The sequence below is a fragment of the Haematobia irritans genome, chromosome 2 (genome assembly GCF_050003625.1).
Source record: "Haematobia irritans isolate KBUSLIRL chromosome 2, ASM5000362v1, whole genome shotgun sequence".
In the NCBI taxonomy this organism is placed as follows: domain Eukaryota; kingdom Metazoa; phylum Arthropoda; class Insecta; order Diptera; family Muscidae; genus Haematobia; species Haematobia irritans.
In genome coordinates this window covers 107,266,112-107,279,117 of record NC_134398.1, presented here as the reverse complement: position 1 = coordinate 107,279,117, position 13,006 = coordinate 107,266,112, and the positions used below count along the sequence as shown (strand labels likewise).

The 13,006-nt window shown below is 29.7% G+C and overlaps 1 protein-coding gene across 1 annotated transcript; it reads left to right on the top strand.

Annotated features, from left to right (window-relative positions):
* Nucleotides 1-11,801: 11,801 nt before the first annotated feature.
* On the top strand, nucleotides 11,802-12,788 carry LOC142224954 (uncharacterized). Its single transcript, XM_075294731.1, has one exon. It carries the CDS (start codon nucleotides 11,802-11,804, stop codon nucleotides 12,786-12,788), a length of 987 nt encoding a protein of 328 aa, XP_075150846.1.
* The last annotated feature ends 218 nt before the right edge of the window (nucleotides 12,789-13,006 follow it).

Sequence of the window (13,006 nt, the reverse complement as noted above, 5' to 3'; positions counted from 1 at the left end):
AAAAAATTTAATTAAAGAAATAATATGCATAAAAAAAACTAAATATTCTGGTTAAAAGAATGTTAAAGAAAGCTTACCAATTCATAAAAATGTTTCCAAATTGCTATTCTGAAATTAAATATTTGTTTTTTACAATAAAAATATTAAATTTGTTTCCAAAAATATTTGATTATTGTAATACTAAAATAAGGTATTAAAAACATGTAATTTTGATAAAAAAAGGTCATAAAAATTTAAATATTCTAGTGAAAAGAAAGCCAAATTTTAAAAGAAAACTTACCACTTCTCTATTAAATTATACGCTAAGGAGGAATATAAAAATATGCCCGAATCCATCTTGGGGTTGCTCTGAAATTAAATATTTTTTTTACAACAAAGAAAAACATTAAACTAGTTTAAAAAAATAATAATAATTAGCAAATAATGATATAAATAAAAAATATCCTTTTTAAAAGAAAACCACATTTTAAAAAGAATACTTACCAATTTATGATTAAACTATATGCTGAGGTGTAACAAAAATTTTCCAAAAATATTTGATTAAAGTAACACTAAAATAAGGTATTAAAACCTGTAATTTTTGACAATAAAAATGTCATTAAAACGTAAATATTCTAGTGAGAAGAAAGCCAATTTTTAAAAGAAAACTTACCACTTCTCTATTAACCCAGCAAAAACTAGGTAACCACATCTCATTACAATTGACATTACCAGGAGTAAAGCTGTCATTACACGTTACATTACATTGCGGCGAGTTATAATGACTAACTTGTAATGACAAAAATAAATACTTCTCGGTAATTTTCGAATTGTTGTTCTCAAATTTTTAGGCAGTTGTAGTTAACGAATTAATAAAATAGAATAAATGATGGTACCATTAGGTATAATTATTCACATAATCGAGCACTTACATAAAAAATCAAAAAGAATATGTAATGTAATGGTAATTCTGAAAATTTTTCCGTTAAGAAATATTTCATAATAATTGTGTTTAATGACATTGTCATATTATGTTTTAAATAAATGCTTTCTTAAACCTCATTCAAATTACACTTCCAAAATGCGCTTAAACTAAATTTCAAATGCCATTTGCCTTATAAAAAAGACTTAAAATCCACTTTTAGTAGATTCGAACCTAATGTGAATTGGCTATTGGATATATTATAACGTAATTCACGAATCCAACTACCTTAAACAACCTACATTTATTTCTATTTTATGTGTGAAATTAATTTGCGTGTAATCTTATTTAGATTATTTATTAGATTTTTTCTTTGTTTATACAATATTCGTTTCTATTCAAGTAGTTCTCCTATTACAGCATCACTCGCCATATTTTGATCCATTGTAATCGGCGATAGAAATCAATAGTTTCGAGATTTGGTTGGCTGAGACAATAAGTGGCTATTTTGCAAACTTTGTTGTATCTACGAATAAGTCATTACATATTAGGTGATTATATGCTTTAAATGCACTACTTATTTTATGGCCGAAAGTATGCCTGGGGAGAAGTACTTTCCTTCTAGGACATGCGTATGTAAATGTAATCTGAAGCGATGCCAATTAATAAGTGGTTATTAATTTTTAAATAGGCTTACCTACAAGATTACCGGGTAATGAGAGTTTTTGCTGGGAAATTATACGCTGAGGAGGAATATAAAATTTTGCCCGAATCCATCTGGGGTTGCTCTTAACTTAGATATTTTTTTACAACAAAGAAAAACATGAAACTTGTTAAAAAAATAATAATAATAATTAGCAAATAATAATATACATAAAGAATATTATTTTTTAAAAGAAAACCACATTGAAAAAGAACTCTTACCTATTTATCATTAAACTATACGCTGAGGTGTAACAAACAATTTTCCAAATTCATCTGGAGTTACTCTGAAATTGAATATTTATTTTTTACATTGAATAATAAAAATTAAATTAGATAAAACAATTTCAATATACTTTCCATTTCAGCATTTTTTCCTAAATATTGAACATTCTTAATAACTTTTTTCTAAGCTACCGATCATCACTTCGCCATCGTACATCTCATCGCTAAAATATTAATAACTTTCATTTCAAAGTTTTAATAAACAAACACCAATATATGTCGCAAAAAACCAAAATATTCCATACCTTTATATTCCCTTGTTACATACTTGCTAAAAAGATGCAACAGCCCACGCCAACGCCAACTATATATCTGAAGCATGCCAAACAAAACCAAGCAAAACCAAAACATTCCTACAACAACAAAAACACATGTGCCTTCATTGAAAACAACACCTCATCCAGACAAGTAAACCATTCGCCAATAATAAACACACACACAAACCACTGAAAGAACAAAAACAACCCCACCCTCAGATATACACAACATCCCCATCACTCGCTACCATTTCTCATTATTGCATTGCATGTTCTCACTCTCAAAAAAAATTCAAGTAACATCATCTTTACATTAAACATATTCCACTTTGACGAGAAAGATCTCTGTACTATGCATTAGTTCATCGCATCTGTCCACAATTTACTCTAAAAACAATACTCTTAAATGCATATCAGTATAAGAACGATGAAACGTTTAACTTAAAATTAGCAAAAACTTCATGAAATGATATCTACCCATTTTTGACGAAAATGTCTATACATTTAATTACATGTGAACTAAAAATATTTCATTGGGAAATTTTTTACCAATGAAATATTTTTAGTTCACATTTTTTTTTTGTACCTGAAACAATTAGAGAAATAATGAATTAAGTAATATATTAACTCATAAAATTGTGTTGTTATCGATGTGAATGACATAATACAATAAATATTCTTGTTAAAAGAAAGCCAAAGTTTTAATATAAAACTTACCAATTCTCTATTAAATTGTACGCTGAGGTTAAAAAGTTATCGAAATTCATTTGGGGATACTCTGAAATTAAATATTTATTTTTTACATTAAATTGGTTTCCAAAAAATTTAATTAAAGAAATAATATGCATAAAAAAAACTAAATATTCTGGTTAAAAGAATGTTAAAGAAAGCTTACCAATTCATAAAAATGTTTCCAAATTGTTATTCTGAAATTAAATATTTGTTTTTTACAATAAAAATATTAAATTTGTTTCCAAAAATATTTGATTATTGTAATACTAAAATAAGGTATTAAAAACATGTAATTTTGATAAAAAAGGTCATAAAAATTTAAATATTCTAGTGAAAAGAAAGCCAAATTTTAAAAGAAAACTTACCACTTCTCTATTAAATTATACGCTAAGGAGGAATATAAAAATATGCCCGAATCCATCTTGGGGTTGCTCTGAAATTAAATATTTTTTTTACAACAAAGAAAAACATTAAACTAGTTTAAAAAAAAATAATAATAATTAGCAAATAATGATATAAATAAAAAATATCCTTTTTAAAAGAAAACCACATTTTAAAAAGAATACTTACCAATTTATGATTAAACTATATGCTGAGGTGTAACAAAAATTTTCCAAAAATATTTGATTAAAGTAACACTAAAATAAGGTATTAAAACCTGTAATTTTTGACAATAAAAATGTCATTAAAACGTAAATATTCTAGTGAGAAGAAAGCCAATTTTTAAAAGAAAACTTACCACTTCTCTATTAAATTATACGCTGAGGAGGAATATAAAAATTTGCCCGAATCCATCTGGGGTTGCTCTTAACTTAGATATTTTTTTACAACAAAGAAAAACATGAAACTTGTTAAAAAATAATAATAATAATTAGCAAATAATAATATACATAAAGAATATTATTTTTTAAAAGAAAACCACATTGAAAAAGAACTCTTACCTATTTATCATTAAACTATACGCTGAGGTGTAACAAACAATTTTCCAAATTCATCTGGAGTTACTCTGAAATTGAATATTTATTTTTTACATTGAATAATAAAAATTAAATTAGATAAAACAATTTCAATATACTTTCCATTTCAGCATTTTTTCCTAAATATTGAACATTCTTAATAACTTTTTTCTAAGCTACCGATCATCACTTCGCCATCGTACATCTCATCGCTAAAATATTAATAACTTTCATTTCAAAGTTTTAATAAACAAACACCAATATATGTCGCAAAAAACCAAAATATTCCATACCTTTATATTCCCTTGTTACATACTTGCTAAAAAGATGCAACAGCCCACGCCAACGCCAACTATATAACTGAAGCATGCCAAACAAAACCGAGCAAAACCAAAACATTCCTACAACAACAAAAACACATGTGCCTTCATTGAAAACAACACCTCATCCAGACAAGTAAACCATTCGCCAATAATAAATCCCACCCTCAGATATACACAACATCCCCATCACTCGCTACCATTTCTCATTATTGCATTGCATGTTCTCACTCTCAAAAAAATTTCAAGTAACATCATCTTTACATTAAACATATTCCACTTTGACGAGAAAGATCTCTGTACTATGCATTAGTTCATCGCATCTGTCCACAATTTACTCTAAAAACAATACTCTTAAATGCATATCAGTATAAGAACGATGAAACGTTTAACTTAAAATTAGCAAAAACTTCATGAAATGATATCTACCCATTTTTGACGAAAATGTCTATAAATTTAATTACATGTGAACTAAAAATATTTCATTGGGAAATTTTTTACCAACAATTATTAACCATAGGAATTGTCAGTAAGAAATTGCTATCCACTTTCCAGTTCATTTTTCGTAAAAAAATATTTTCTCATACAAAAAAATCTTATGGTAAACTGCACTTATTATTTAGAAAATACTTTACATTTCACAAGTAGTTTTATAGCATGACAAACGAATTTTTAACTACCAGTTAAGAAATTTTTTAAGGAAATTTCAATCGTATTTTGTAGGCCATGAACTAAACGATTGCTACTTAGAATTTGTAAAATTTCCTTTCGAGTAGATAATTTTCGTTGAATATACGAAAAATGAACTAAAATTCTGGAAAATTCTTGTAATAAATTATTGTAAAAATCTTCTTAAATTTACGAGACACTTTTTTTTCTGTGTATATCACGAAAATTTGTGTTCTAATTTAAATATTTATATTTATATATCAAATGGTCAAATTGCATTATATACAAAAGAGAACGAAATAAAAATAAAACTAAACTAAAGCTATATTTGAAATAAAAAATATTGTAAAATTAGACATAATTTACACTTGCCAGTATACCATTTTGTATGTAATGTGGGTATTAAGATTTTAGCGGCTAAAATCTCCATTTTTCACGGTTACTTTTCTTTAATAATCCATTTTAAAGAATATAGACTTTACAAAAAACTTGCTTTGGGATATTCTCCATCAAGTTATATTAAAATTTGCATCGAAGACGTATAATTTTATACTTTTCGTATTAATATTTTTTTATTTTATCGGCTAACTTCGAACTTAGTACTCACATTTAGGAATTGCTGTAACATAAAAAAGAAAAATATTTTAAAAATTCTTTCATCTCCAACCTGTGATCCAGATGTAGTGTAAATATAGATCATCCTATTACCACTCATGATGCCGCATATTCTTTATGTAAATGAGTTTAAAATCAACAATAATTTTAAACGATTAACAAAAATATACTGTTCCCTAATCGGTGACTTGTTTTTTAGTTCTATATTTTTTTTATCAACATAAAGTGTTTTTTGTTTTTCTCTACAACACAACATTCACTGCTCAGTTTTTAAAACTTTAATAAATAAATATATTTCATCAACGAACACCAAAACAGTTTTTTGTTTTCAATAAAAACCACGTATGCACTCCATAAATGCATCAACAGAACTGAATGCAGCAATAAAACTCGAAGACACATATAGGCATAAAAGGATGTAAAGAAAAGTAAAAATCAGCAAGAAAAATAACAACTCCACACACACGATCCCTCTTTGGTCTCGTTATTGCAGCAAAACAACTATCACCACAAAAGATACCAACAACACACAAAGAACATTCCAGAAATTCATCCACACTGTCTCTAGAATCAAAACAACCAACAACAGCATAAAACACGCAATAACAAACACAAACAATCATACGAGATATATACAAAATGTCTCTACACACCCCCTCAAGGATTATATTAACTACTTTTTATTCTACTTTATCTAAAATTTTCAATGTGAGGAAAACTACTCCAACTTATAATAAAAAGGGGAATAAGCTGTAGGAAGCCATCATACGAATCAGTAGTGTGATTAAGTTAATTTTTACTACAAACATTATTTTTCATACAAAAATTTTTCTTAGTAAATTGTCCATATTTCGTAGTAAGATTTTTATATTGCCTATGTATTTTTATAATACAATCAACTATGCATTAACTACTGTGTTGGAAATTTAATTAAGGAAAAATCCTTCCCATTTCGTAGTTAAGTTTTCCTTTAGCTAAGTTAATTTTCGTTGTGGTTACAAAGAATGAACTATATTACAGTAAATTTTTTGAACTAAGTGGTCCTTAAATTTACAAGACACTTTTTTTCTGTGTATTTAGGCCAATTTTGTGGGTCTATTTTCGGCCATTTCTAGGAAGAGTTAAAAGGCAAAAGTGGGTATAGCACATTAGCCCCAAGCAAGGAGAATCCTCTCTCCCATATGCCAGATGCGTAGGTTATCTAACCAGAAAAAAAGTGTCTCGTAAATTTAAGAAGATTTTTACAATAATTATTACAAGAATTTTCCAGAATCTTAGTTCATTTTTCGTATCTTCAACGAAAATTAACTACTCGAAAGGAAATTTCACAAATTCTAAGTAGCAATCGTTTAGTTCATGGCCTACAAAATACGATGGAAATTTCCTTAAAAAATTTCTTAACTGGTAGTTAAAAATTCGTTTGATATGCTATAAAACTACTTGTGAAATGTAAAGTACTTTCCAAATAATAAGTGCAATTTACTATAAGATTTTTTTGTATGAGAAAATATTTTTTTACGAAAATTGAACTTGAACTTGAAATATTTTTAATTCACATGTAATTAAATTTATAGACATTTTCGTCAAAAATTGTAGATTGATTTCTATTCTTCCAAGTGATTTTAAATCAATTGTTTTTCATATATTTAAACTTTATTATAGTGATTCAAAGTGTTCATTTAATCAAGTGAGTGATTACATTTTCGAATTGACTCGATATTGGTTCCGGTTGATTATTTTTGTGGGAATTATCGAGGGATCCCCGCTCAAGTGTCTTTTTGTTTTGTCATTCGTTTTGATTTCTTTCCTTTGTGACTTGTTTGTTACTTTGTTTTTGTTTTGCGGACTGCGTTCATTATGTCCAAGAAAGTAGAATTGCCATTTTCGAATTTCGAAAATTTGAAAGTTGTGCTGGATTGTGCTAGGTTTGTGCCGATTTGTGCTGCAATTTGTTTTTTTAAATTTTTTTTTTTTAAAAATCAAATAGCCGAGATATTTCGAAAAAACTTTTTTCAACAAAATTTTTGCCAGAATCGCCATTTTCGAAATTCGACATTTTGACAGTTGTGCTAGCCGAGTACATTATTGTGCCGTTTAAATAAAAATTCTATCTCTTATAGTTTTCGAGAAATTCTAAAATTTCGAAAAATTTCCAGAATCGCCATTTTCGAATTTCGAAAAATTTAATATTGTATTAAACCGTTATCGACTTGTGATAAGTTGTGCCGTTGAGATCGCCTTTCTATCTCAAACCGTTTTAGAGATATTCGCAAAAACTTTTTTTAAAAAATGCCAATTTATGATTGAAAATAGTCAAAATTTAAAATTTTCGAATTTCAAAAAACTGAACGTTGTGCCAATTTGTGCTAGTTTAGTACTCATTTGTGCCGTTTGAATCAACTTTCTATCTCAAACCGTTTTGGAGATATTCGCAAAAACTTTTTTTAAAAAATGCCAATTTATGATTGAAAATAGTCAAAATTTAAAATTTTCGAATTTCAAAAAACTGAACGTTGTGCCAATTTGTGCTAGGTTAGTACTCATTTGTGCCGTTTGAATCAACTTTCTATCTCAAACCGTTTTGGAGATATTCGCAAAAACTTTTTTTAAAAAATGCCAATTTATGATTGAAAATAGTCAAAATTTAAAATTTTCGAATTTCAAAAAACTGAACGTTGTGCCAATTTGTGCTAGGTTAGTACTCATTTGTGCCGTTTGAATCAACTTTCTATCTCAAACCGTTTTGGAGATATTCGCAAAAACTTTTTTTAAAAAATGCCAATTTATGATTGAAAATAGTCAAAATTTAAAATTTTCGAATTTCAAAAAACTGAAAGTTGTGCCAATTTGTGCTAGGTTAGTATTCATTTGTGCCGTTTGAATCAACTTTCTATCTCAAACCGTTTTGGAGATATTCGCAAAAACTTTTTTTTAAAAAATGCCAATTTATGATTGAAAATAGTCAAAATTTAAAATTTTCGAATTTCAAAAAACTGAACGTTGTGCCAATTTGTGCTAGGTTAGTACTCATTTGTGCCGTTTGAATCAACTTTCTATCTCAAACCGTTTTGGAGATATTCGCAAAAACTTTTTTTAAAAAATGCCAATTTATGATTGAAAATAGTCAAAATTTAAAATTTTCGAATTTCAAAAAACTGAAAGTTGTGCCAATTTGTGCTAGGTTAGTACTCATTTGTGCCGTTTGACATACCGGTACCGTTTTGTTGTTAATTTGAATGACCGCCTGGAACAGAAATATGTGCGAAGATTTTTCTTTGTTTGGTAAAACAATTGATTTTACTACACTGCCCGTTGCGTCCACTATTAAAGATTCGTTAAATTTCGAAAATAGGTACATTTGATCTCTCGACCAATAGTGAACAAAAAATGGATCAAGACCGATATTGTGAATTGACGCAGAGTATTTGGTTGTGTATTTTAAATTGTAAATTCCGTCTATTGCATTTGTACCCGTTATTCCTAACATTCTATTCATAGCTTCCTGTTTCGCTTTCCCTAGGTTTTCAACTTTAGTCAAATTCGGCGGACTGGTATCTCCAAGCGTTTCAATTAACCGGTGAGCTTCGTTTCTTCTATATTGACACGGCAATAAATTTTTCTCTACCAAATTATTACCGATGGCTTTTCGTAAATTGCCTCGAAGCGGTCTCTTTTTTACGTGATTTACACTACCGTCAAAATCGCTAATACTACAATACATTTTGACAATTTCACCTTCATTAGGCTCTTGAGGAATTCTGCCCAGAAATTTGCAGGGACATTCAGGGCATTGACCAGATACCGATATATATATTCCCGATTCGGACACTTGAGATTTTTTAAAAATGAATGGGCATGGAATATTTGTTACATTATGAATCTCTTCGTAAAGAACATACGTCCATGTATTTTTTTTCAACGTTTTTATGGTACGATCACGATTTTTGAAAATATGTAAACTACTTTCTGGTTTTAAACTAGACCAAATCTCCGTAATGTCTATATTGAATTCAACGATGTTAGATGATGTATCGGATGAACTGTTAACCTCGTTTGATTCGTTGCACGGACAGTCAATGTTAAGGATCGATACCAAATACGTATACAAACTATAACGGTTCGCTTTGAAAAGAGTATAAATATACTTCGGTTTAATTTTATTACAATTTTGTAACGAATCACTTAAATTTTTATACACGTTTGCGGATGGAGGGGCTACATTTCCTTTTGAATCAATCACGTTGGAAAATCTGGGTTCACGAATAAGTTCTCTTAAATTTTCGATTTTATTATGAACTTGATTTGCAGACGATTTCTTCACTTTACTAATTTCTGGAACGACGTTAGTTTTATTGTTATCAACGGATTCACTATTGATCGAACTCTTTCCCGAACTCATTTTAGATTTCACTTTTATAAAAATTGATACAAAAATTGGCACAGAAACTTCGAATATAAGCACTTTTGATATGACTATGTAAGTGTTTACAGTTTGAGGTTACGGTTTTAATTGATTGGGAAAGTGTAAACCACGCTTCATTGAATAGGATAAATTCTTACAAATCATAAATGAGTACAGGTACACTCTATACGTGGTAGATCACATGTGTTTTCAACTCTCACATTATTGGGAAATCCTATAATTCGATTTGTTACCTCTTATTCATTCACAGATAAGGAAGTCTATTCAGAATTTATGAATGAATCGGTGGATTGTTACCTGTATTGCAGTTGTACGGAGCACGGATTTCCCAAATTTACCTGTATATGGACCCCGACCTACATTTTGCCTGAATATGACCACGTCTGAAATTGCCTGTTATCACCAACGAATTAAGTCATGGAAACCTGTGATCATACAAAAATAGAAGACGATAAATGATAATACTATTATAGGACCATTTTAAACAATATGTTTGCCATTACCTTTCCATTGGCACAACATTCAGTTTTTTTGAAATTCGAAAATTTTAAATTTTGACTATTTTCAATCATAAATTGGCATTTTTTAAAAAAAGTTTTTACGAATATCTCCAAAACGGTTTGAGATAGAAAGTTGATTCAAACGGCACAAATGAGTACTAACCTAGCACAAATTGGCACAACGTTCAGTTTTTTGAAATTCGAAAATTTTAAATTTTGACTATTTTCAATCATAAATTGGCATTTTTTAAAAAAAGTTTTTGCGAATATCTCCAAAACGGTTTGAGATAGAAAGTTGATTCAAACGGCACAAATGAGTACTAACCTAGCACAAATTGGCACAACGTTCAGTTTTTTGAAATTCGAAAATTTTAAATTTTGACTATTTTGGCATAAATTGGCATTTTTTAAAAAAAGTTTTTGCGAATATCTCCAAAACGGTTTGAGATAGAAAGTTGATTCAAACGGCACAAATGAGTACTAACCTAGCACAAATTGGCACAACGTTCAGTTTTTTGAAATTCGAAAATTTTAAATTTTGACTATTTTCAATCATAAATTGGCATTTTTTAAAAAAAGTTTTTGCGAATATCTCCAAAACGGTTTGAGATAGAAAGTTGATTCAAACGGCACAAATGAGTACTAACCTAGCACAAATTGGCACAACGTTCAGTTTTTTGAAATTCGAAAATATTTTAAAATATATTTAAATTTTGACTATTTTCAATCATAAATTGGCATTTTTTAAAAAAAGTTTTTGCGAATATCTCCAAAACGGTTTGAGATAGAAAGGTGATCTCAACGGCACAACTTATCACAAGTCGATAACGGTTTAATACAATATTAAATTTTTCGAAATTCGAAAATGGCGATTCTGGAAATTTTTCGAAATTTTAGAATTTCTCGAAAACTATAAGAGATAGAATTTTTATTTAAACGGCACAATAATGTACTCGGCTAGCACAACTCAGCACAACTGTCAAAATGTCGAATTTCGAAAATGGCGATTCTGGCAAAAATTTTGTTGAAAAAAGTTTTTTCGAAATATCTCGGCTATTTGATAAAATTTTAAAAAAACAAATTGCAGCACAAATCGGCACAAACCTAGCACAATGCAGCACAACTTTCAAATTTTCGAAATTCGAAAATGGCAATTCTACTTTCTTGGACATGCGTTCATTTCCATATTTGTGGACTTGGTAATTATTTTTATTTTTCAAAGCATAGTTTTAGGCACTTTCTTATAATAGCGCTGTGTTTATTTGGTATTGTCTTGATTTATTTGGGCATTCGGACTCCGAAGCATACTTCTAGGTGCAAGTGGAAATACTAATATATTAACCCTTAGTTGACATTATACTGTTATATATACATATATATTTTTTTCCTTTTGTTCTTCTTTTTTGTTTTGTTATTATCGTATCTTTCTATCTTCTCGAACATGGATTGTCTTTATGAGAAATGTGATGTCACTAATATTCATGAGCGCTCTATAACGTGTTGGCTGTGTGAGGGTCACGCTCACTTAAAGTGTGCCGGACTTAATGGTAGACATTTTGACAAGATAGTGGATCGTTCGAATGGGCTCAGATGGTCATGTTTAAAGTGCAGACAATTGGACATTGACTTTTATAAGTTTTTCATTGAGACCAAAAGGGGGTTTTCGGAATTTAACAAGGAATTCTGTAGTCTTTTGGAAAGATTTCGCAAATTTGAGAACATGTTTAAGAATTTTAAATTTGATAGTATCACATCTCCCAAACATAAGAGACCTGCACCCCGGAATATGGTCATATCTGATGAAGCACCTTTACTGGGTCTTCCCCCTACTCCGGACTTGAATGGTCTATTTACACCAATTGTTGATGAATTACCGATTCAGACTGAGGTTTTGAATCTCTCCCTGAATGGTCCTTTGTCAACTATGGTGGTTAACGAGGACTGTCCCTCAAATGGGGCTGTGACTCCTTTGTCACAGGGTCCTCCCACGCGTATTGGTAATGTGAGTACTTCGATTCCATCGATATCCGTTGCTCCGCCTAGTCATGATGTCGGCCCTGTACATGGTGACTTAGTACCTAATTCCGCTTCAGCAAATTCCCTTAGTGATTCTGATTTAGTTGTTGTGTCGCCACGTAAAATCGTATTTCTTTCTCGTCTTGCCAACGATACTTCTGTGGATAGAGTTTGTAACTATATACGTTCAATGTATGTTGACTTCAGATCATGTGACTGCAACATTATTAAACTGAATAACCGTCAACAGAGGGATATTTCATCATTTAAGATCATTGTTCCGTTGAAAATGTTTGATGTATTGGTTGATTCGTCTTTCTGGCCTCCGGGTTTGCTGGTTACGGAATTTATACCCCGATCTAGACCGACCCGTCCTATTCCTGTTAATTTAGTAATGGCTTCAAAAAACTAAATCATGATATTTGTATTGTGTATCAAAACGTACGTGGTCTTAATACGAAACTTCGTCAAGTATTCCTGAACAGTCTATCATACGAGTTTGATATTGTTATATTCACTGAGACATGGCTAAAACCAGACATTTTCGATCTGGAATTATTTTGTACAGAATTTAACGTCTATAGAAAGGATCGGTTAGCTCGTAGGGGTGGTGGTGTCTTGATAGCCGTG

Excerpts from the sequence above, each read along its gene's own strand:
- LOC142224954 (XM_075294731.1), top strand. The coding sequence starts at position 11,802 with ATGGATTGTCTTTATGAGAAATGTGATGTCACTAATATTCATGAGCGC.